The sequence below is a fragment of the Netta rufina genome (genome assembly GCF_964035555.1).
Source record: "Netta rufina genome assembly, chromosome: 1".
Lineage (NCBI taxonomy): Eukaryota > Metazoa > Chordata > Aves > Anseriformes > Anatidae > Netta > Netta rufina.
In genome coordinates, this window is record NC_140123.1 from 137,235,535 (window position 1) to 137,258,470 (window position 22,936).

At 37.3% G+C, this 22,936-nt stretch overlaps 1 protein-coding gene across 1 annotated transcript in view; it reads right to left on the bottom strand.

The window, feature by feature from the left end:
• The window catches only part of LOC311215703 (potassium voltage-gated channel subfamily KQT member 1-like), a gene marked incomplete at both ends in the record, with an annotated part of 528,691 nt that overhangs the window by 464,649 nt on the left and 41,106 nt on the right, over positions 1-22,936 (bottom strand). The window contains 2 exons of the mRNA XM_084297010.1: positions 5,684-5,762; positions 11,748-11,874. Of these exons, the coding sequence (XP_084153136.1) occupies positions 5,684-5,762; positions 11,748-11,874 (206 nt within the window). The remainder of the gene's footprint in view (positions 1-5,683; positions 5,763-11,747; positions 11,875-22,936) is intronic.

Below are 22,936 nucleotides of genomic sequence, written 5' to 3' on the forward strand. Positions count from 1 at the left end.
AAAATTTTCCACGCCTCAGGACTGCCTCCATCAAGAAAGACAGGAGGGTTATTGTTGTTGGAGACTATTCTTAGGGGAACAGAGGGCCCTATTTGTCAGCCTGACCCTACCCGTAGGGAAGTCTGCTGCCTCCCTGGGGCCAGGGTCAGGGACGTTGCCAGGAAGCTTCCCAACCTGGTACGCCCCTCTGACTATTACCCTCTTTTGATAGTCCAGGCGGGCAGTGACAACATTGAAGAGAGAAGCCTGAAGGCTATCAAACGAGACTTTAGGGGGCTGGGTCGGTTAGTGGATGGAGCGGGAGTGCAGGTAGTGTTTTCGTCCATCCCTACAGTGGCAGGGAGGGGTTCAGAGAGGACACGGAAAGCCCACCTGTTAAACATGTGGCTCCGGGGCTGGTGCCAACGCAGAAATCTTGGGTTTTTTGATCATGGGGCACTTTACTCAGCACCTGGCCTGATGGCTGCAGACGGGTCCCTATCTTTTAGGGGAAAAAGGATCCTGGGCCAGGAGCTGGCAGGGCTCATTGAGAGGGCTTTAAACTAGGTAGGAAGGGGGATGGGGCTGAAGCTAGGATTGTTGGAGCTGTGCAGGGGGGAACAATGGCAAGGCTGCAGGATAAGGCAATGGCCCAGCTGAAGTGCATCTACACCAATGCACGCAGCATGGGTAACAAACAGGAGGAGCTGGAAGCCATCGTGCAGCAGGCAGGCTACGACTTGGTTGCCATCACAGAGACGTGGTGGGACCAGTCTCATGACTGGAGTACTGCAATGCCTGGCTATAAGCTCTTTAGAAGGGACAGGCAGCACAGAAGGGGTGGTGGTGTGGCTCTCTGTATTACAGAATCTTTTGATGTTGTAGAACTCGAGGCTGGGAATGACAAGGTCGAGTCCCTTTGGGTTAGGATCGGCAGGGACAACAAGGCTAGTGTCCTGGTCGGGGTCTGCTATAGACTGCCGAACCAGGATGAGGAGACGGATGAGGAGTTCTACAGGCAGCTGACAGAAGTTGCGAAATCGTCAGCTCTTGTACTCGTGGGGGACTTCAACTTCCCTGACATATCCTGGAAGCACAACACAGCCCTGAGAAAGCAGTCTAGGAGGTTTCTGGAGAGCGTGGAAGATAGCTTCCTGACGCAGCTGGTTAGTGAACCTACCAGGGGTGGTGCCCCGCTAGACCTTCTCTTCACAAACAGAGAAGGACTGGTGGAGGATGTGATTGTCGGGAGCTGTCTTGGGCAGAGTGACCACGAAATGGTGGAGTTCACTATTCTTGGCGAGGCCAGGAAGGGGACCAGTAAAACCACTGTATTGGACTTTCGGAGGGCTGACTTTGTGCTGCTCAGGACACTAGTTGGTGGAGTCCCTTGGGAGGTGGTTCTGAAGGGCAGAGGGGTCCAGGAAGGCTGGGCGCTCTTCAAGAGGGAAATCTTAATGGCACAGGAACGGTCTGTCCCCACGTGCCCAAAGACGAGCTGGCAGGGAAGAAGACCAGCCTGGCTCAACAGAGAATTGTGGCTTGATCTTAGGAGAAAAAAGAGGGTTTATAATCTTTGGAAAAGTGGGCAGGCCACTAGGGAGGACTATAAGGATGTAGCGAGGCTGTGCAGGGACAAAATTAGGAAGGCCAAAGCTCATCTGGAGCTCAATCTGGCTACTGCCGTTAAAGATAACAAAAAACGTTTCTATAAATACATCAACACAAAAAGGAGGACTAAGGAGAATCTCCATCCTTTACTGGATGCAGGGGGAAACTTAGATACAAGAGATGAGGAAAAGGCGGAGGTGCTTAATGCCTTCTTTGCCTCAGTCTTTAGCGGCAATACCGGTTGTTCTCTGGATACTCAGTACCCTGAGCTGGTGGAAGGGGATGGGGAGCAGGATGTGGCCCTCACTATCCATGAAGAACTGGTTGGTGACCTGCTACGGCACTTGGATGTGCACAAGTTGATGGGGCCGGATGGGATCCACCCAAGGGTACTGAGAGAACTGGCAGAGGAGCTGGCCAAGCCACTGTCCATCATTTATCAGCAGTCCTGGCGATCGGAGAAGGTCCCAGTTGACTGGCGGCTAGCAAATATGATGCCCATCTACAAGAAGGGCCGGAGGGCAGACCCGGGAAACTACAGGCCTGTCAGTTTGACCTCAGTGCCAGGGAAGCTCATGGAGCAGATCCTCCTGAGTCATCATGCAGCACTTGCAGGGCAAGCAGGCGATCAGGCCCAGTCAGCATGGGTTTATGAAAGGCAGATCCTGCTTGACGAACCTGATCTCCTTCTATGACAAAGTGACGCACTGGGTGGATGAGGGAAAGGCTGTGGATGTGGTCTACCTTGACTTCAGCAAGGCTTTTGACACCGTCTCCCACAGCATTCTCCTCAAGAAACTGGCTGCTCTTGGCTTGGACTGGTGCACGCTTCGTTGGGTTAGAAACTGGCTGGATAGCCGGGCCCAAAGAGTCGTGGTGAATGGAGTCAAGTCCAGTTGGAGGCCAGTCACTAGTGGCGTCCCCCAGGGCTTGGTGCTGGGGCCGGTCCTCTTTAATATCTTCATTGATGATCTGGACGGGGGCATTGAGTGCACCCTCAGTAAGTTTGCAGATGACACCAAGTTAGGTGCGTGTGTCGATCTGCTTGAGGGTAGGAAAGCTCTGCAGGAGGATCTGGATAGGCTGCACCGATGGGCTGAGGTCAACTGCATGAAGTTCAACAAGGCCAAGTGCCGGGTCCTGCACCTGGGGCGCAATAACCCCAAGCAGAGCTACAGACTGGGAGAGGAATGGTTGGAGAGCTGCCAGGCAGAGAAGGACCTGGGAGTGATGGTGGATAGTCGGCTGAATATGAGCCAGCAGTGTGCTCAGGTGGACAAGAAGGCCAATGGCATCCTGGCTTGTATCAGAAACAGTGTGACCAGCAGGGCTAGGGAAGTGATTGTCCTCCTGTACTCAGCTCTTGTGAGGCCACACCTCGAGTACTGTGTTCAGTTTTGGGCCCCTCGCTACAAGAAGGACATTGAGGTGTTTGAGCATGTCCAGAGAAGGGCGACAAAGCTGGTGAGGGGCCTGGAGAACAAGTCCTACGAGGAGCGGCTGAGGGAGCTGGGTTTGTTCAGCCTGGAGAAGAGGAGGCTCAGGGGCGACCTTGTCGCTCTCTATAGGTACCTCAAGGGAGGCTGTAGCGAGGTGGGGTTTGGTCTGTTCTCCCACGTGCCTGGTGACAGGACAAGGGGGAATGGGCTTAAGTTGAGCCAGGGGAGTTTTAGATTAGATGTTAGGAAGAACTTCTTCACTGAAAGGGTTGTGAGGCACTAGAACAGGCTGCCCAGGGAAGTGGTGGAGTCACCATCCCTGGAAGTCTTCAAAAGACGTTTAGATGTAGAGCTTAGGGTTATGGTTTAGTGGGGACTGTTGGTGTTAGGTCAGAGGTTGGACTCGATGATCTTGAGGTCTCTTCCAACCTAGAAATTCTGTGATTCTGTGATTCTGTGATAGTATTTTACCTCTGCTATCCCCAATTATTATTAGTAGTAGTATTTTTTAGTTCAGTCATCTTATTTCATTCCCACTTTAGCTGCATTCTTCCAGGCTACATCAACTGTCAAGACCCTCAGCATGATGATGTCCTTCAGTCACTGGTGTTACTCAGACAGAGAAGGCATACTGTCTTCTGAATGATCCAACATTTCCTTTATTCACAAAGCAAGTTTTCTGAGCTTTCACAGTTGCCAATCAGATGATCAAATTCTTGTCATTTATGGGGGAAGAAGACAATAATACTATCAAATGACATATAAATGATTGATTACACTTTGTTTTTTTTATTTCTTTGATATGCCATTAGAATTATAGTTTAAATTATCTCAAAAACTTGAAAATAACCGCTTAATACCTGATAATTAAACAGGAGTCAACAAAGAATTAAAAGACTACCAAAGGCGTGTACCAGTGGACTTACATCATTGATTGCTGATGTTGGAACAGGTGAAAGTCACACAGCTCTCCTGTATAATTGTTAGACACTTTTTGATGCTTGACCCAATGGCAGTTCTTGATTTTCCTGTCTCTATTGTATCTAAGATGTTAAGATCTATTATGTTACTACGGGCCAAGTTCTTACATGCATGTTACAGGCACAGAAAGTTTCTCAAGGATAGATTTAAATGAGTAAAATAGTGAAGGCAAAACTTGAGTTACACAGCCTCTGAATATGCACACCCCATTTCCTTTCCTCTGAAAAGAAAAAAGAAATTGAGGAGTGGCTGAGGGAACTGGGGTTGTTTAGTCTGGAGAAGAGAAGGCTCAGGGGAGACCTTATTGCTCTCTACAGCTACCTGAAAGGAGGTTGTGGGGAGCTGGGGGTCGGCCTCTTCTCACAGGTAACTAGCGATAGGACAAGAGGGAATGGCTTCAAGTTGCTCCAGGGAAGGTTCAGATTAGAAATGAGGAGACATTTCTTCTCAGAAAGAGTAGTCAGGCATTGGAATGGGTTGTCCAGGGAGGTGGTGGAGTCATCTTAACTGGGAGTGTTTAAGGAAAGGTTGGACGTGGTGCCTGGGGACATTGTCTAGTGGGTGACATTGGTGGTTGGGGGATGGTTGGGCTAGATGATATTTGGAGGTCTCTTTTAACCTTAATGATTCTACGATTCTATGTTTCCTTCTTAATTCCAAAACAGCTACTTGCATCACAGAATGCATTGTCAGAAAACCTTTCAGACTGAGACTTGCCTGTCCCAGATGATTTTTCAATGGGGCAATAACATCACTGCAGAGATATGTCTGGTAGAAAGCATCCTGAGTTGTAGGACAGTGACTGTATAATTTAACACCAGGAAAGGACATACATACTGAACCCAAAGCCAACTGGATTCGTAAATAAACACACAGCAGGTGTTTTCATTAAAGCCCTTCCTACACAGTTTGTTAAATACAACAAAATCCTTAAAATTTTCACTTTTACCCTCCTCTTCTCCTGTGTGGATTTTATTGTCATGTAAAGATTAATGTTCTATGGTAACAGAATACTTAAAAAAAAACACCTTATACATATAGTTCCCTTCACTATTTACACAGCTAGATTAGTGTACATAAATCCCAGTGATCAGACTGCAGGGGAAATCAGAGGTTTGTAACAGAAAATGCAGTACATCTTGCAAGTTAAGTTAGAAAGAGTGGGAAGTACACCTACTCCACTTATCATTCCCTTTCTTCTATTTACTCAGTTTACTTCCCTGAACAAGTCTGCAGTACTTGATGCAAGCTGAACAAACACACTAGACATCAAATGTTTCTGGTTCATGTATGGTATGAGTTACTTGTGCCAAACAAATCCACCAAAGCCTAATTACAGTTTAAACAAAGTAATTACTCATACTTAAAAAGTACTGAGTTAAGTGCTGTCTGGATTACTTCTTAAATAAACTGATGTTCCGTAATGCTCTTTTGTCTTACATAGAGAGATGTTTGATGTTTTACATAGAATGTAATGTTTCTTTAGTTGTTTCCTCTTGGCTTTGGCATTCACACCATTCTTCATATGCCTTGTTTCTGCACTCCTGTTACCCAAGCAGTGATCAAACAATAACGCATCTTCTGCTGCTCAGTGTTTCATTATAACAACTTTTCCTATATTAGATTTATGTCTGTGTTGCTGTGAAGAGCTGCAAGTCACTAGAAGAACATACCTTATTGCAGAGGTGGCAAACACCTGCCCATTAGATCCTATGCTCAAAACAATAATTGAGGCTATTACCACAATTAGATCTGTAAAAAAAAAAAAAAAAAAAAAAAAAAAAAGATGAAAGAATGTATTAAATGTTAGCTCTCAGCACTGAAACACACAATGGATAAATGAATATAGGCTGAGGAAAGAAATGAAGTTAGCTGAAATTTGGTGGGCAGTAAGTTAATGTAATAATTACAAACACCCCCACACGTCTGACAAAAAAAAAAAAAAAAAAAAAAAAAAAAAGAGAGAGAGAGAGAGAAGAAAAAGAGCACAAGAGCAAAAGAAAGAACAACTACAAGTTCTTCCATAATTAATTTAATAACAGAAGTTTTAGTGATCCTGACAGAACAAATCAGGCAGCTTTCCATGAAAACAATAAAGGAAAAGGCATGTTTACATCATAGAAATGAATCCACGTTTTGGCTCAAGGCTCTTGACTTAAGAGGGAAAACAAGGATTTGTTTCCATCATTTATGAAAAGCGTACAGACAGATGGCACAAGCAGATACACAAACTTGTAGGTTAAAAATTGCATTAAAGCTGTAAAGCCAAGATTTCAAAGTTTACAGAACTGTCAGAACAAAGGTTGCACAAGAAGTCAGAGCTGTTGTTGGTTTACTTTGTGGTACAGTCTTTAACTTTATGAAAAAAATGATAATTGTTCCCACAGTTCTCATTTTTTTCCACAACTCCACAGTTTACACACTTCCAGCATCATACAATGCAAATGATGGATTGTGTTCACAGCATCAACAACCTTTAAATATTTTCTGTTTTCCTAATTTGGTGAACAGGTTTATTTAATCCTACTCTATCGTTATTCTGAAAGGACATTTTTCTAATTTTCTTATGATCATTTCTGTGGTACCCCCCTTTAGAGAATCTAAGTGCTTCCCTTCTAATTCTGACAAGAAAATAAATAATTGTATTATAAATGGGGAGCAAATGTACACAGAATAAGGAAAAGTTTGGGCAAACTTTCCTTGCCAAGTTGAAAAAAGCAGTATCTTATTCTTTAAAGCACTTACCATTATACAGCACTTCAAAAATAACAGTGCCTGCTGACTTCACTTGCAACTGTGAGAGCTCAAAACCTCTGTAACCTGACTTCAAAGCTTTCATTTGGACATCCAGAAAATGAGGTACACTTGTGAAAACTGATTTAAATGAGAGTTTCCCATCGCAGAGTTTCCCTGCGATGCCTAGACAAGATGTAGGATAGAATCCAACATCAGAGGCAACAACAGTTGCCTTTGATGAGGATAACCTTTTTTCCCTCTTTCTTAAATATTCTCTTGCCAAGTTCACAACCATATAGCTGCTGCAACACATATTGCAGCAGTTCTACAACCAATGGTATCCTTCATTCTGACTCAGATTATTTCCACAATCAGTCTGATTTACTGCAAATCTGGATTCCTACCTAAGAAATTAGGTAATTAAAGACTGTACAACAATAATTGTACACTTATGAATAAGTACAGGGAGGGGTAAATTAAAGTTACAGAAAGAGCTTCCATTCTGAGATTATCTAAATTTTGATTACCTGACCTTCCATTTTCTATATTATTCTTTTATCATGTATGTGTGTGAAATTGTAAATTTAAACATATATTAAATACATAAATACCATATATTAAATACAATTTTAAAATGTATTTGTAAACACACAGATTTTAGGGAGGGCCTTTTTTTTTTCCCTCCCATATTACATTGCATGTTAATGCAGAACTTTTCTCTAGAGTAAATGTTGCACCTGATGTCTTTACTAAAATATCAGACATATAGATACTTATCTGATGACCAGCAATAAAGGAAGAAAAGACAGACACTTTCAAAATATGTTTCAATCAAATAGTGACACCAATACAGATTTTTCATTTTTTCTTTCCATTTTTAAAAAGTGTCTTCTACATGGTACAGATGTTTCAATTATTTCCTCCAAACCTGTTTTACTATCTCTACTTCTCTGTTCCTCATACTAATACCACTTCACTGGTTCAAACAGCCCTGTTTTACACTCCAGGTCTACGGCATATCCTTCTGCCCTTACACTGCCACCTTTCAATTTCATGTATTTTCAGACCCAACATCCTTTCCCCAAACATTCTGCTGGCTTGCAAGTCTTTTATACTTCCTTCCTCCAGATCTTGACATCAGTATCCATCCTCCTGTCCTTTCCTCCTGTGTGTTCCAGTCCATTCCTCCTACCCGGCCACTTCACTTTAGTATTCGAGACCAGTATTCTCATTTTCCATGTGCCTTCGAAAGTTTTGGAAGACCACTCTAAAATGAAAACCAATTTATTTTCTACTCCCAGCCCCATCACTGCAGCTCAGAGAAACCTGAAATTTGAATTGTGCAGGTGAATCTTTGAAGAATATAAGATCATTGCCTAACAGGGCATTTTAAGCATTAACAAGCCACATTTTTTTCAGAGGCTTATTAGTTAGCTTAGAGTTGAATTCCAGGAATAATCAAAACTCATTGTCAGTTATCTGCTTCAAAGTTTGGAAATAGTAGAACTTTTGTATGAGAAGTCACCAGAATTACCTTTTTTTTAGAAACTTCAATATTTTACATTAAATGCCTCCACAAGGCTCAAATTGAAGCACATAGAAAATGTCTGGATAAAAGACCATCATTTATTTAAATAACTTCAACCATAACGAGCATTAGTATCTGGATTAACATTACATTAATATTTATACTAGTTTCCAAATTAAGAAATGTCAGGAAACCTTAGTAATTTCTAAAAATTGAATTCCAGTAATTTAGAAACAACAGTACATAGATAACCTTCTCAAACATTCTACCTACTTACATGTTTGCAAACATGGCTGCATGAGGTACATGCATGGTACATGAGGTGGAGAGAGACAAAAATGACACAGCAACTTCTGCATAGCCTGTGTACTACATACAGGTATGTAGATAACAGACCTACATAAATCACATAAATCCCTGCAATTTAGCATATGTAGTACACAACTTTGAAGTCCTAGTTCACAGCTAAGCCCACTGTACCTATGATTTACTCTCATGCTCTAAATCCTTTAGCTAATCCAACCAGCTGCTTGCTTTCTTTTTTTTTCTTTTTTTTTTTTTTTTTTTTATCTAAAATTCAGCTTGTCAGTGAAATATTGCTTATTTATACACACAATTCAGGACAGCACATAGCAATACCTATAACACAGCTTACCTGAGTGACACTTTTTTCAAGCAAATTGCTGACCTGTTCTCACAAGTTTACTTACTAGTATAAAATTCTTAGCTTTTTGACTAAAAGCAAATAATTCTTTTAAAAGTAAAAACAGTAAAACTATTTTATCCTAGGAATTTTTATTTGTATTTTCATTTTTAGTTGCCATAGTATTTTACAGAATGCAAAGAACCCTCAGCCTGGAGATGTGTTATTAGTAGTATGGAGAGAATATGATGTTCATAAGAACTTAAATTAAACAGATTATATGCAGATACTTGAATTTGATGTACATGATATTCTTCTTCACTGAATTTTAGTTTTCTGTGGGCATCACACAAGTTAGGTGAATACATTGTAGCTAGAACATACCAAGTGCTAAGCACTTTTTCAGAGCTCTATCGTAACCAATTAAAGGTGCTCATAAATACAGTCCTTTGCTTAAGGACAATAGGAGATGGACTCACATGTGTACTCAGGTCTTTAATCCTGTAATTTACGTACCTAAATATCTCTTTTCAAAATGCATGATATCGCAACAAGTACAAACAGAAATTAATTCATAAGTTGTTTTTTTGTGACATTTTCCACAACAACAACAAAAGGATAAAATAGATGAAAGGATGTTCTCTTGTTTTTGCATGTGCTTGGTACCTGTGTTTCATAAAAGCCTGATTAGGCTAGGAGATTCAGAAACACTTAGCTGCTAACTTAACCCTAAGTAATAGAAAGTAATTTAAGTGTTAAATCAATATTTAGGAAAGATACCAGTATTACTGCTTCTACGATAATACATGAACTCTTTAAACATGCTAATTCTGTGAACTAGGGAATGAAGAAGCATGGAGAGACAAAGTGATTTTTCCAGGGATGCTGGGAATTAATTTGATTTATGTCTCTTAACATTAGAGAATTGTCCTAATTACAGAATTGTCTTTTCTCAATTACATATACTTTGTCTTCAAAAAGGAGAAAAATTAGGTTAGCTTTAGAAAACCTACCTAAGAAATACAAAATTTTTATTTACATGGTAGAGAAGTTACATCAGTTTCCCCTTTAGATGAAATTTAAAAAAAAGACACAAGAAATAATGTGACTTGCTATCTTCACTTTTTATTTCCCGTTATAGAAGTTGCATGCTAACATACTATTTTATCCAGCATGGACTTCAGTAATATTAAACAAAACAAACAAACAAACAAACAAACAAACAAAAAGTAATTGCTAACCTTGACTACAGGTTCTCTTTCTGGTTATATGCACCATAGAAATTTTTATTCATTCATTGGAGGGGGTGGGGGGGAGGAGCCATTACCCAAAATGAGCTTTCCAAGAATAAATTCCAGTTTTTGTATATAGAAAAATACAATAAATTTCTCTGATATCAAAGCAATGTTTATGTTTGATGATGTTAAAATAAATGCTTTCATACTGATTTAAATATAAAATGAATACGTTCACTTTTACATTTTGCTCTGATATTTTTGTTTATTTTTCTTGTGTTCGTGTTTTATTCTTATTGTTCTGAAAATGATAGGATGAGTCAGTATGATTCTATCATTCAAGACAAATGTATTTCCCAAATTTATCCACTTGGATTAATATACATGCAGACACAGTTCCATCTGTATTTGAGATATAAAAGCAAATCTTAGCTTTAAATGTATTTTATTCTTAGGGGAATTTTAAATGTAAAAGTATTACTGATTATTTTGGATGCAAAACCAGCTGTAGTCATTCCCAGCTTTTATTAACAAAGACACTGTATCTTCTCCAAGGGCTACACAAATCTTAATGTTTACTAGAGTAAATGCACAATACTATTATACAGAAATAGTGTCAAGTTGAAATCACAGTGAAATGGGACTGACATATTTTTTGCTGCACCTGTGTACTCTAATATACTTACTAAGAACATTTCATGTTAGATCACAAAACTAGAACAGCTCTAGAAGCAGCAGAATTTATTTGTATGTAATGGAACACTTATTTCTCAATAACCAAAAATTGAGTACAATATCTCATCACATTATTCACTATCACCATCCAGATGTACAATAGAACATGTTTTCTAAGCTTTTGCATTGAGTTTCATAAAGTTGCAGATGGTTAAGGCACCATCAGCCTATTCTCTCCCCTTTTCACTCCTCCCACTTTTGTCTACTTAAAATCTAATGATGTTGATGTTGAGTTATATAATTCACAGCTCTGCTGGAGTTTATATAAAATCACAGATACAAAACAAAAAAGCTTATTTTATGATCTACTGCAATTTTGCCCACACACCAACTTTTATTACTCTGTCATTGTTCCACATATTGTTAGCTACCTCTTCCCCTAAACTCTCTCCTACTTCAGAGATGCTAACCACCTCAAACTGCTTGACTTTAGTATTAGCCAGGGCAATTTTTCCCAAGTTACACTTTGCACATTTTCATTTTTTCTCCAATTTGTACTTACCTTTCTGTCTGCTTTCTACATCAGACCTCAGGACAAAAACTTTTTCTGTTTTTTTCCCAATTACACCTGTAGGTTTAATAAGGATTTCTTTGCTTTATGAATTTTGCCTTTCTTAAACTGAGGGCCTGCCTGCGTCTCACAGACATATGTTAAGCCTTCAGTTTTATCAATCCAAGTAAGAAAAAATTGCATAGGCTCACAAATAAGATATGTTCTTGAAACAGCTCAGATTTGCAATATGATCTCTACAGTAGTTGACATCTCTACTTAAAACTGGATGATAATAAGATAAAAATAAAAGATGAGATAAAAGTTAAAATTAAAAAAAAAAAAAAAAAAAAAAAAGTTTAAATCTTACCTATAATCGATATTGGCTTTCTGGCAAAACGTATTCTTCCCTGGAAGCCAACATATTTACTCCTGCAGCCTGCAGACCACAATCGGACCACATATTCAGCACCAAAAAACACAACCAGAACTATTTCCTATATAAGAATTAAAAGAACAAAATATTAGTGTTGTTTTTTGTGTGTGTTTTGTTGTTTGCTCTTTTTTAGTTTGCACATATAATTTATTCCTACAACTAATAAAAATAAGCTTGTGGAGATGAAAGCAACACTGCATTAAAAAAGGAATGTGCTTTATCTAGTTATATTTTATATGCTGGCCAGTATGTTAAAGGGAGATGTAAACTGTTCCTGAATGTGATTTCATATGAATAAAAGAATAGTTTAAGTTTCATTCCATCATTATATTACAGGGAAAAACACAATACTCTTATTTCTTTATTGATCTTTAAAAATAAATAAATAAATAAATAAAAATAAAGGAATTGAGACTCCAAGGATATCATGCCTAAAACTAGGAAGTTTATGAAACATTGCCACACCCTGAAACAGCATGCATAAATATATAAATATAAAAACAGAAAGTGTAATGACAACTTTTGAATATTATAAGTTGTCTATTTTCAAAAACAAATTAATGATCTATATGTTAATATTTCTTCTCTCTTCAGCAGGTAATATTGCTTCCATTTATAACAAAGCAGTTATGCATAACCAAAAGCCAGTATATTTCAAAGTACTTATAAAGAAAACAGTAGAGGATCACAACATGGATGGATTTGTTGAGATCTTTGTTCTTTCCTTCCTTGTTTTCCTCCAGCATTGCAATATGTTACCACAACCAAAACACAGCTTCTAGGATTTGTTCCAACCCAAACTATATCCAGTAACTCAGAGTCACGAAACACCTACTATATAAATTAAAGCTTTGGAAAATATTTTTGTTTTAACTTAAATATGTTTGCGATCTGCACCTGGGGAAATCTAAAGCACCCCTAGAGTGAATACACTTAAATCACAAATGCCACTGAATAACAATACTGACGTATCTTTAGAACTGATGCTCTGAATGGCTGAAAAGACACCAAAATATTTCAAAGCTAGTAAACAGGTAAGAAAAAACTCTAAACTATTATACAAACCCTAACTCCAGTTCTGGTTTTTGACAAAGCTAGGTTAGCATTTCTGTATTCACTTCTACCTCCTTGTTTTGCCTGGAATGAGAAGCAAGAAAATATGCACAATCTTTCCTCTGTTCACATGGTACTTTCAGCTTGACTAAAACCAAGGATTAGTAAAAAGCTAAGAAAATTTACAGCACAGTTTCAAAGCAGAAGCACAAAAAATAAATAAATAAACACAGAGAATTTGCTCCCAGTTTACTGAAACTTAAGATTTTCCAGAAGTTTTTTTTTAGTAATATATTATCTAGAGTTTCTACAAGTGATACTTCTAAGACTGTGTTGTGTCTGAAATCTAAATGCAAAAACTTATTTTATCATAACAGTCAAAGCACATTTTATGAATAATATTCAAAGGAAAATAATTCTTGCATTTCATGGATCTTGCAAACAGCTTTCTCAGTGATTAAATCGTTTACATTTTTAGCAGGTTCCTGATATCATCACTCAGCATTTGGTTTCAAGTCCCTGATAAAGGATATCTTATTTGCAGCAAAGGAAGCAGAATATTGTCTATATGAATTTACCAATACTGACAAGGGAAGATTTCCGTAGCATTCAAGTGAAAACAAAGGTGCCATCCAACTGCATCAAAAAGCATGCTTCTGCCACTCAGTGGCAGTTTATTATATGTCCCTCCTAACAGCTAGTACTAACAGCAGTGGAAGAATTATTTCTGCAGAAACAGCACATTGGAATTTTTGTGTCAGTCAGGTAAAAAAAAAAATGTGGAAAAGAAATAAGCAGATATTTTCCGAAGTAGCAAAAACTTCCTGGAATTAGGATATTCCTCGATGATCCTCTAAGGGCACTTTTAAAAGCTGGAACTTACACTGTGTCTCGCCTGAATGCATTTTATTCTCAACACGAACTCCAGAATCTGTGATTTGATTTCAGCTACCAACAAGAAATCATTTCAGTTACATCTGGGAAGCCCTGCTAAAGTCAATAAGGTTGCACCGTACTGTCAATGCAAAGGAAAAATAAATTGTTGTCAGGAAGAAGAATGGAAGAGGAACTTACAGCTTCCATAAATTTGAAATTAATTACTTATTATGTGAGTTCATTTTGTCCTGGACAGATGTCCACATTACCAAAACCAAAGCAATTAACACATCCATTGGCAGCCACAGACAGGCCAAAGACCAAAAGAGCACAGAAACTGGATAAACATCACAGCTCTATAGTGGTCCCTCCAAAATGAAGGAGGAAGATTATGAAACTTATTGCTGTTGTGTATACTTCTACTAAAAGTTAGAAGCCATCCATTTCCAAGACTGTCATGACTGATCAAGGCTCACCTCAAAAAAAATCACCTTTAAAAAAACCCTAACCTGCCTCCTTTTCCTCCTATCCCCATAAACACTTTTCAACACCTCAAATTTACTGCATTTTGTTTTCCTTCTGCTAGAGAAAACAAACAACGGCAATTCTCTAGAAAGTTAGAAAAACTACGTGTTCCTACTGAAGTTACACCAAGAGCTACTGAAAAGTTGTTGTGGACATAACATGAACTAGAAAAAAGAATCTGGAAATTAAATGTGCTGACTATGCTCCTGACTGACAACTGCATGTCAGTTTGAGATCTTTCTCCAGCTTTTTGAATTTTTCCAGTCTTCTTTCTTTCAAGTGGTATTATACACACAAGAACCCTGCAAAACTTTATTTAGGATTCCAGGACTATTTTTGTTCTTCCCTTGCAAATAGTTAAGGAAGAAATACAGGACAGAGGATTCTCAGAAGATTTCATCAATCTTGAAAGCCATTTGTCATCAACAGAGGGATGAATTCTCTAATTTAATCAAAACCAAAAAGAATAGTAGGAACAAACAGTTACCTCCAAAAATAAGAGCCACATCAGTCTTGATTAAAATATACCTAAGAAATACCCTTGGCTACTTTATTCTGCTTTAAGTGTCAGCCTTCCGTTTTTTTCAGCAACCCTTCACTAAACTCCTGTGGGGAAAGAAAAGGAAAGCAAAATTGCATGTACTTTGAACCACACCTGTCATAAACTGTCAGGATATTCACCATGACCCACTGAAAGATCATGAGACACGTATAGAAAAAAATATCATCCTTTGTATGGGGCAGTGAACTTGCTCCAGTCACCACCAGAGGCACAATTTACTGAGAAATTTAACAGTGGAGAAGGTCTTTAGACAGTGCTGTTGCTTGGGTTATATTCTGGGAAGAAGAGCACAGAGTAAGGAAAAAACAGCATGAAATACATTCTTCTCACCTACTCATTAGTTGTTTCCTGCTTCCTCAAATGGCAACGGTAATATTAGGGAAAACATTTGACATGTGGTAATTGCGTATACACTGTTAAGAACTGAAATATAATATAGTCACAGATTTTACATTGTGTTTGTACCATTTGAAATCTCTACTGAAATCAGTAGCAGCAATTTCACTACTCTGTACTTTTTCCTGTAGTGTGGAAAAAGCAAACCCATACATCTATAACATTGTTTGCTTATTATTGTTGTTATTATTAATTCAAAACACTGCATGTCTTTTTTTTTTTTTTTGCCATACATAAAATAAATCAAAATCATACAGAATTATGTTTATGTGATTCTGGGCATAATGAATTTTCATAACCATCATTAAATTATTACCAAAAAAAAAAAAAAAGAATTATAAGTTTAAAGGTAAATATGTATGCAAATCTCTTCTATCCCTCTCTAATTCTAACAGTAAACGTAATTTAAACTCTTGTGGAAAAGCCATTTACCCAAGAATGTCACTGATAATCAAATGTAAAAATGCTCACATTAGCATAGAAAATCAACATTTTGTACATGAATGTGTGTAAATGAAACACACAGCCTGGAATTTACAATATGTTCCAGTACAGCTACGGATAACTGCAAGGGGGAGCAGGAGAAGGGAAGGAGTTCAGCTGTGGTGATTGAAGTGCATACATGAAAAAGACAAGTATTTTTTCAGCTGCAGCTGTGTTTTATGTGGAGAGCACACACAAGGCTCTCTTCACTTTTTTTATTGGAATATTTAGGTGCTCGGGTAAAAGGAGGAAGTGAGATGGCTAAATGAATAGTGTGTGCTCATGAAGATTCAATCAAGGAATGTCAGTTCAATATAATAAAGACTCAGAAGCAGGCATAAAGGTTGAATAGTCCAAATGTTTGTACACATGTACTTATGTCCAAAATTTAATCTGATAACCTGTCTTTAAAGTTTTCCAATCCTTAGAGCTGAAAATGTCATTTTAGTGGCCCAATTAGCTTAATAGTTGCTCAGGTGTTATAAAAACCTACTGATACTGAAAATACTTATTTCCTATCATCATGCTAAATTTTATAAAGGTGACAAATATTATATGTGAAAATACAATATCCAATATATGCAAGAAAAGATGCAAAATTCTAGTAAGTATCGTGAAGTGTCATTAGCTCATTCTAATTCTTCTCATATATGAAACCAATTCACTTAATGTTAAAAAGTTTGTTGTTTGTATGCAATGGATTTGTTCAACATTTCTTACAAACATTTTTGTATTCCCACCTGGTACATATGCTGACTCTGCTGACTTCACACCAGGAGTATATTTGCCTTTTAGTTTATTTATATTTGCTAATTCCTGTACAGAATGAAATAGTATGCTAATGAGGGAAGAAGATGTTGCTCTAGTCCCTTTATCTGTAATAACTAACATTCAAGTGAGTTGGGTAAGTCACAGAAGAAGATTTATTTTTAAATATATTTTTATTTTTAAATTTATTTTTAAATAAATCTTCTTTTAAATAAAGAAGATTAATTTTTAAATACGTTTGGGCAGGCAATAATTTTTCTTAAAAAATGAGAAAACTGCAATCATTCTTGAGCAGGACTTCTTTCTGGAATTGCTTAATTCAGAAAGCTAACACTAACGCAAACACAATTAAATAGTGGATCAAGAAGACTCAATAAGTCAGTGTCTGAAGATCTTCATTTCTCTATAGATACACCAGTACTCCACAAGAGTCTTCAACCTCCCTATCAGCACATCTTTGAGCCTCAGCTGAAGGGACCACATCTGGTAGGAAGTTTAGCTTTTTTTACGGAATGGAAGCTATTCAAATTCATTTTGGAATTTTAAATAATCATATCTATGTCTCAAACTTTTGATTTAGGAGGGTCTCAGAATTTCTGGATAGTGGTGGGGGGTGAGGAGGATTTGAAAAAGTCCTGATGTACCTCTCCACCTTTCTCTCAGTCCCAAGGAAGAAATACTTTTATTCTAAGAATCTTCTACCTCGTGCACAGAAAACTCCGTAGAGCTAGAGGAAGGAGTGAGTAAATTTGACTGAGGGCATTAAAATTTGGCTGTTTGTTAATTCGTCTCAGCCATACTTACTGTACAATAATCAAATTTTAGAGGGCTGAAAAACACACGACACCCAACACAACACGTTCTGTACTGCATTAGGGAAATCTGCAAGATAAGTCACAAGAATAACTGTATTATAATTCACATGGAAGAGCTTGATATTTACATTCAATTCCAGAAGACTATGGCAACTCAGCAGATCAGTTCACATAGAATTTAAGCTTACAGGCTGTGTTAAAAGGCTTCTGTACCCCATTTTTTTGCTAATGTGTTTAATATATGAAACAATATTCCATATATATTTTAATAATGATTTATATTTTCATAATATAGTATTCCTGGTCTTTTTTCTCATCTTCCTAGAGACCAACAAGAAGCTAAGAAATAAACAGGGCTTCTTTTTGTTTTCTCTCTCCCAGGTTTATAAGGAATGGAAGAAAAAAAAAAAAAAAAAAGCTTTTGAGGTATATGGTAATTTTTATTCAGATGAATTATAAACTAACATGGTCTGACTGTTCTGAAGTATAAAAGAAATGGTGTGTTTTTCTACTGAACCTAGTTTACCTGTCGGTTCCTTAAGGAATTGGACACCTCATTAACACCTAATGCTACACAGGCCAGTATACACTACACAAATACCACTAAATATTGCAGGATCTACTCTGCCCGCTGTACTCTAAGAGATCTATTGTCATCTGTAAGAAATGATCTGCTCTGGTAAAGAACAAGAGTACCTGTAAACTTCATCTGTTAGATTGTTAATGTATCATTATATTAGACAGACCTGGAGTAGGTCCTAAGCACTAATGCAGTGTGGTAAAGCACAGATTTAAAGTTATAAAATGTCAGAAAAGTAGAATATTGGCAAAAAAAAAAAAAAAAAAAATCCACCATTATTACTTTCTAAAACTAATTCCTTTGATGGGGTAGGAAATATGCCCTCAAGTCTATACATACATATATACATACACTTTGCCACTAATTGCAGATGAGGGAGAAAATTAAGTTAAATTAAGTCCATGAAGCCTTTTTTCCACTCCACTGACAGACTAAAAATGACACAGCATTTTATGACATGACTACATAATTTAAATGGGAGAAGGGACAAAAGCAGAGACAAAAATAAAGGAACGGGAGAGTTCTTCCACTATACATGGAAAGGGTGAGCCCTCTTTAAAAAACACAGACTTTGAAAACAGTGTCATCAACTATTTTCCAAAAAGAAATTCAGTTCAGAAACAGAACAGTTAGATAAACATAGCTTAGCAGTGTCAAGAAAGCTGAGTACCACTTGGTACTCCAAATTGGTTTTTTGTTGTTTTGTTTTATTTTGTTTTTGGTTTGTTTTCCTTTTTTGGTTGGTTGGTTTGTGGTTTTGGTTGGTTGGTTGGTTGGTTGGGGTTTTTTTGTGTGTTTTGTTGTTGTTTGTTTGAGAAGTCTGGGCTATCTAAACAGCAGGAGGAGGTGCTGTGGCATAAGAGGCAGAATTATAGAGAGAAAAAACAAAGCAGTGACTTCAGAAAAGCAATAGAACAATGTGACTCACCTGCAGCCAAGAACTCTTTCCTGAGATCCTGCCATTAAGCCCTGATTCCTAAATACAGCTATAGTAAGAAGGGTCTCTCCTGAAAATCTTAAGCAGCAGCTGATGTGGGAGCTCCTAATCTTACATTTGAGATTTTTCTCCAACATGGTTTGCAAACAGAGAAATATTAATAAAACTTACTTGCTACATGTAGTCACTACATGAGGATTGCTAGCAACCAAGCACTCAATGTGAGAGGGCAGCTTACAACAGGGGCAACAAATGATGACCCTGAAAACAGAGTCTGTAAGTAGCCTGTATGCTCTCTAGTAGTGTACCACTACGAACTACACATGTTAAGATGTTTGGAAGATATGCTGTTGCTTTTTCCAGCAAAGAAATACATCAGAGGAAAGTGGATGCATGAAGTCTGTCTCCAAAAGGAAGAGGTGCCACAGGAGCTGAGCTCATCTGGAAAAAACACTGGAATGCAGGATCCAGCTCTACTGGAACACGGAGGGTCAAACCACTAAACCTTCTACCTGGTGCTTCTGCTTCTAAAGCTTCTAAGACAGCACATACCACTTAAAGTCTTACCCCGTAAGCCAGAAAGAACTACAGTAGGAAAGCACCCATCCATCTAGTCCAATAGGACAAGAATTTAGTGACCCCTGGTGAAAGCAAAAGAAAACAAAACTCAAGGCCTTCTACCAATTTTAATTACCCAATTTTAATATATAACAGTTTTATAAGAAAATATTCCTATTTTGTATTGAATGCAAACCACTGAGATACAATCTGAGATACAATACTGAACTAACTGGGCTTTTGGTCCAATCTAGTACATCCATTCCTACACAATTTTGTCATTACTGCTTCGCATGAAAATGTTAAGTGATTTCAAATTTAGATTATGTTCTCTAAAATTGAAAGCACATTAAAATAAACAATATTTCCTATTTCTCCACCATTCCAACTACAATGACTGTAATATTAAATATGTCATGGCATGCAAGTAGAAATTGAATTTACAAAGTTGATCAATATGTTTTGTAGCAAAAACATTATATTTTGTCAGAGTCAAGAACACACTTTGTATCCTCAATTTAAAAAAAAAAAAAAAAAAAGTAACTAACATTGAGATATGGAAACACTACAAAATTTCCCTTTCACCTATAACAGTCATTATACAAATTGATTATTTCTTCTGTCCTATTCATGTTGTGTAAAAATATCGTGTATGATAAAAATATTTTTGTTTGTTTTCTAAAACTGCACAATATGTGAAATTACTCCCACGAGGTAAGAAACTTTTTTGCAATCGTTTTGCAAGGTCTTTTACAATACAAAACAAAAATCTGTCTTTTGTAAACTACTATAGTGACCTCTCCTGGTAGAAAAATATATGACCACCAAACATTAACACATTAATCCTCAAAGGAGGAATTACACCTGACCCATTTTATAGTTTATTTTTTAATGCCAAAACCTCAAAGATTTTGATGTAATTTACAAATCAAAACTGACACATGAACAACTAGAACATTAAGAAAACATTGCAGTTTCCTGCAGTATAAGCAAAAGCCTATGCAAGAGGTTTTCCAACTTCTTCAGAATAATTTTTTCAATAGAATCACCTTAAAGCTTAGAGGGGAAAAACAAACAAACAAACAAACAAACAAAAAATCTTCTATTGGGGAATTAAGGTTTTGGACAAATTAAAATGATAAAATGAAGGAAGCCTGAAAAAGAAAATGGATAAGCATAAACGTATTCAGGAATTGCACATAGTATTTCTTCCTTTTCTGGCCTCTTCCTTCCTTCCTTCCTTCCTTCCTTCCTTCTTTCCTTCCTTCCTTCCTTCCTTCCTTCCTTCCTTCCTTCCTTCTTTCTTCCTTTCCTTCTTTCTTTCTCTCTTTCTTTCTTTCTAAAAGAAACAGTAACATCTATGGGAACTTTAACGAAAAATACTACTAAATACTTTAAATTTTTTTTTTTTTTTTTTTTTTTTTTTTTTAATCTCAGTTAGCTACTGTGATCTTAGAATAGGGCAATTTTAAGGTTAATGGTCATGCCAAAAATTCATGATAACACACCAGGCAACTCAGAGAACAGCTGCAGATATTCCATGCTTTTGAATAACCACTCAACAATATTAACTGCTGAAAATATTTAAATTTCTTGTATAATATGTACATGTATATGAAAAAGAGCCATAAGCTGCTTATACATGAGGAAGCAGACATTCGTATAAGTTTGACTGCCTCCAAGAGAAGAATGTGGCTGAAGATGCATGACTTCGAATCCTACACTAAATAAAATTCTAGAGCATCATTTACAGAATGAGGAGTATAAAAGGAAGACATACATAGAAGTCACAAATATTAAAAGTCAAAAAGAACAGTTAAGTAAACAGAATTTTGGTAAAGAAAGGCAACATGAATCAGAACTGATTTGATTGATCTATTTGAACTCAAGGTGAGTATTTCAATGAGTGAAAGGATGAAGAAGTAAAATGCTTAGAACTCTGGGAAATAGAGTTAAGGAGCACATATGAAAAACACTGGGAAAGTAGCAGACAAGCACAAGTAATAATTAGGAGTCAATTCTGTCACAGAGATTGAACAATGTTGACTAAAGATTAAGTATTGACTGTAGGGAATTCCATTATCACTGCTCTTGACTTGTATATGGGAGAAGGTATGAGAAAGGTAAGCAAACCCTGAGAAATATCTCCATTAGTGCCAAAAGTGTCCAGAGAGTCATTAAGGAGGAAAAAAAATCATTAGTATTTGAAAGTTTGTTTGTTTTTTTTTTTTTTTCTTTCCTGTTTTGACCAGAAGTATTAAACACACTTTTTAAAATTAATTTTAAGTGATACCTGAAAATCTGATGCTCTAATGCATGTTGGGTACAGGCTTTATCATGTGGTGTGCCAAATTTATAAGGCATGAAAGCCACATTCCATCCCCCACCCCCAAATCTTTACTCTTAGCGCACACCATACACTCTGGTTATCCACCTTCTGGTACTCAGGCATGACATGGTAATTTTTTGAGGCAATATCACAAATGAGTCCAACAACCTCGTCATCTTGATGTTCCTATGCTGAACTTGCTCCAGTTTTTCAAAGACTTTCTTGCAGTGGTGAACCAAAACTAGGTGCACTATTCTTGATGTAGTAAAATTAGCCCTAAGTAAATGGGTATAGTCACTTCCCTTGTTCTACTGTTTCTAGAATTCATTGCTTCTCTGTATTTAGAGATTGACTTTAAAGGCCTGCTAGCTGTCCTGTGCTTGCTGACCTTTCAGAGATGCTATTCCTGAAGGAAGTTTGTACTCCTTTCAGGATCTTGAATGGCATAATATCCTGATTGCTACAGCCAATGCAATGTCTTTGATTATTATATCCCCAAATAATTTTCCTTGTAAATCTGAATAGTAGATACAACTGTTTCATTCCCAGTTGTTCCACTCAGTACCCATACCTAGATGTTAACCCTGAAACACTAAAATCTCTCAGATCACTTGCATCTTACCGTGTTGCTCTTTTAATAGGTTAGCTGGATGAAAGTCCTCCACAAGAAGAAGGGTACATGCCCCAAAATTTTAAGTTGCTTAAATATGACTTTGCCTGCTTTTTTTTTTTTTTTTTTTTTTTTATCCTGATTAAACAGTCCATAACAAACTCCCACCATAATGTGGCTTCTACCTATTCTACCTGTTGTAAAATCCTGATTTTGTGCACCAACTGTTGGAGAATTAATTTAATACCTAACTACTGGAAGAACAGTCCATCACAACTCTTTTAAGTCCTGTTTCTATACATTTTTCCCAATACTTCATGCTTTAAATATCAGAGCAGGTAATAAGAAAGCAGATGTAAGACTTGGCAGAAATCCTCCATTTTGATCACACCAGAACAAATTGGCAAAACTGAGCAGCATATTGATCCAAAAAAGCAGTATGTGAGGGATGGCTATAAGCAGTTTTGTAACCGTGACTTCTGAAAAGAGAACTTAAACTGGCTGTATACTGAAAATAAGTATTTGAAATAATTCTGCCCAGGATGGTGTTTATGAACTTGTGATATGGCCTCACAAATTACTATGTAATGCCTGAGTACCAGAAGGTAGATAATCAGAGTGCATGGTATAT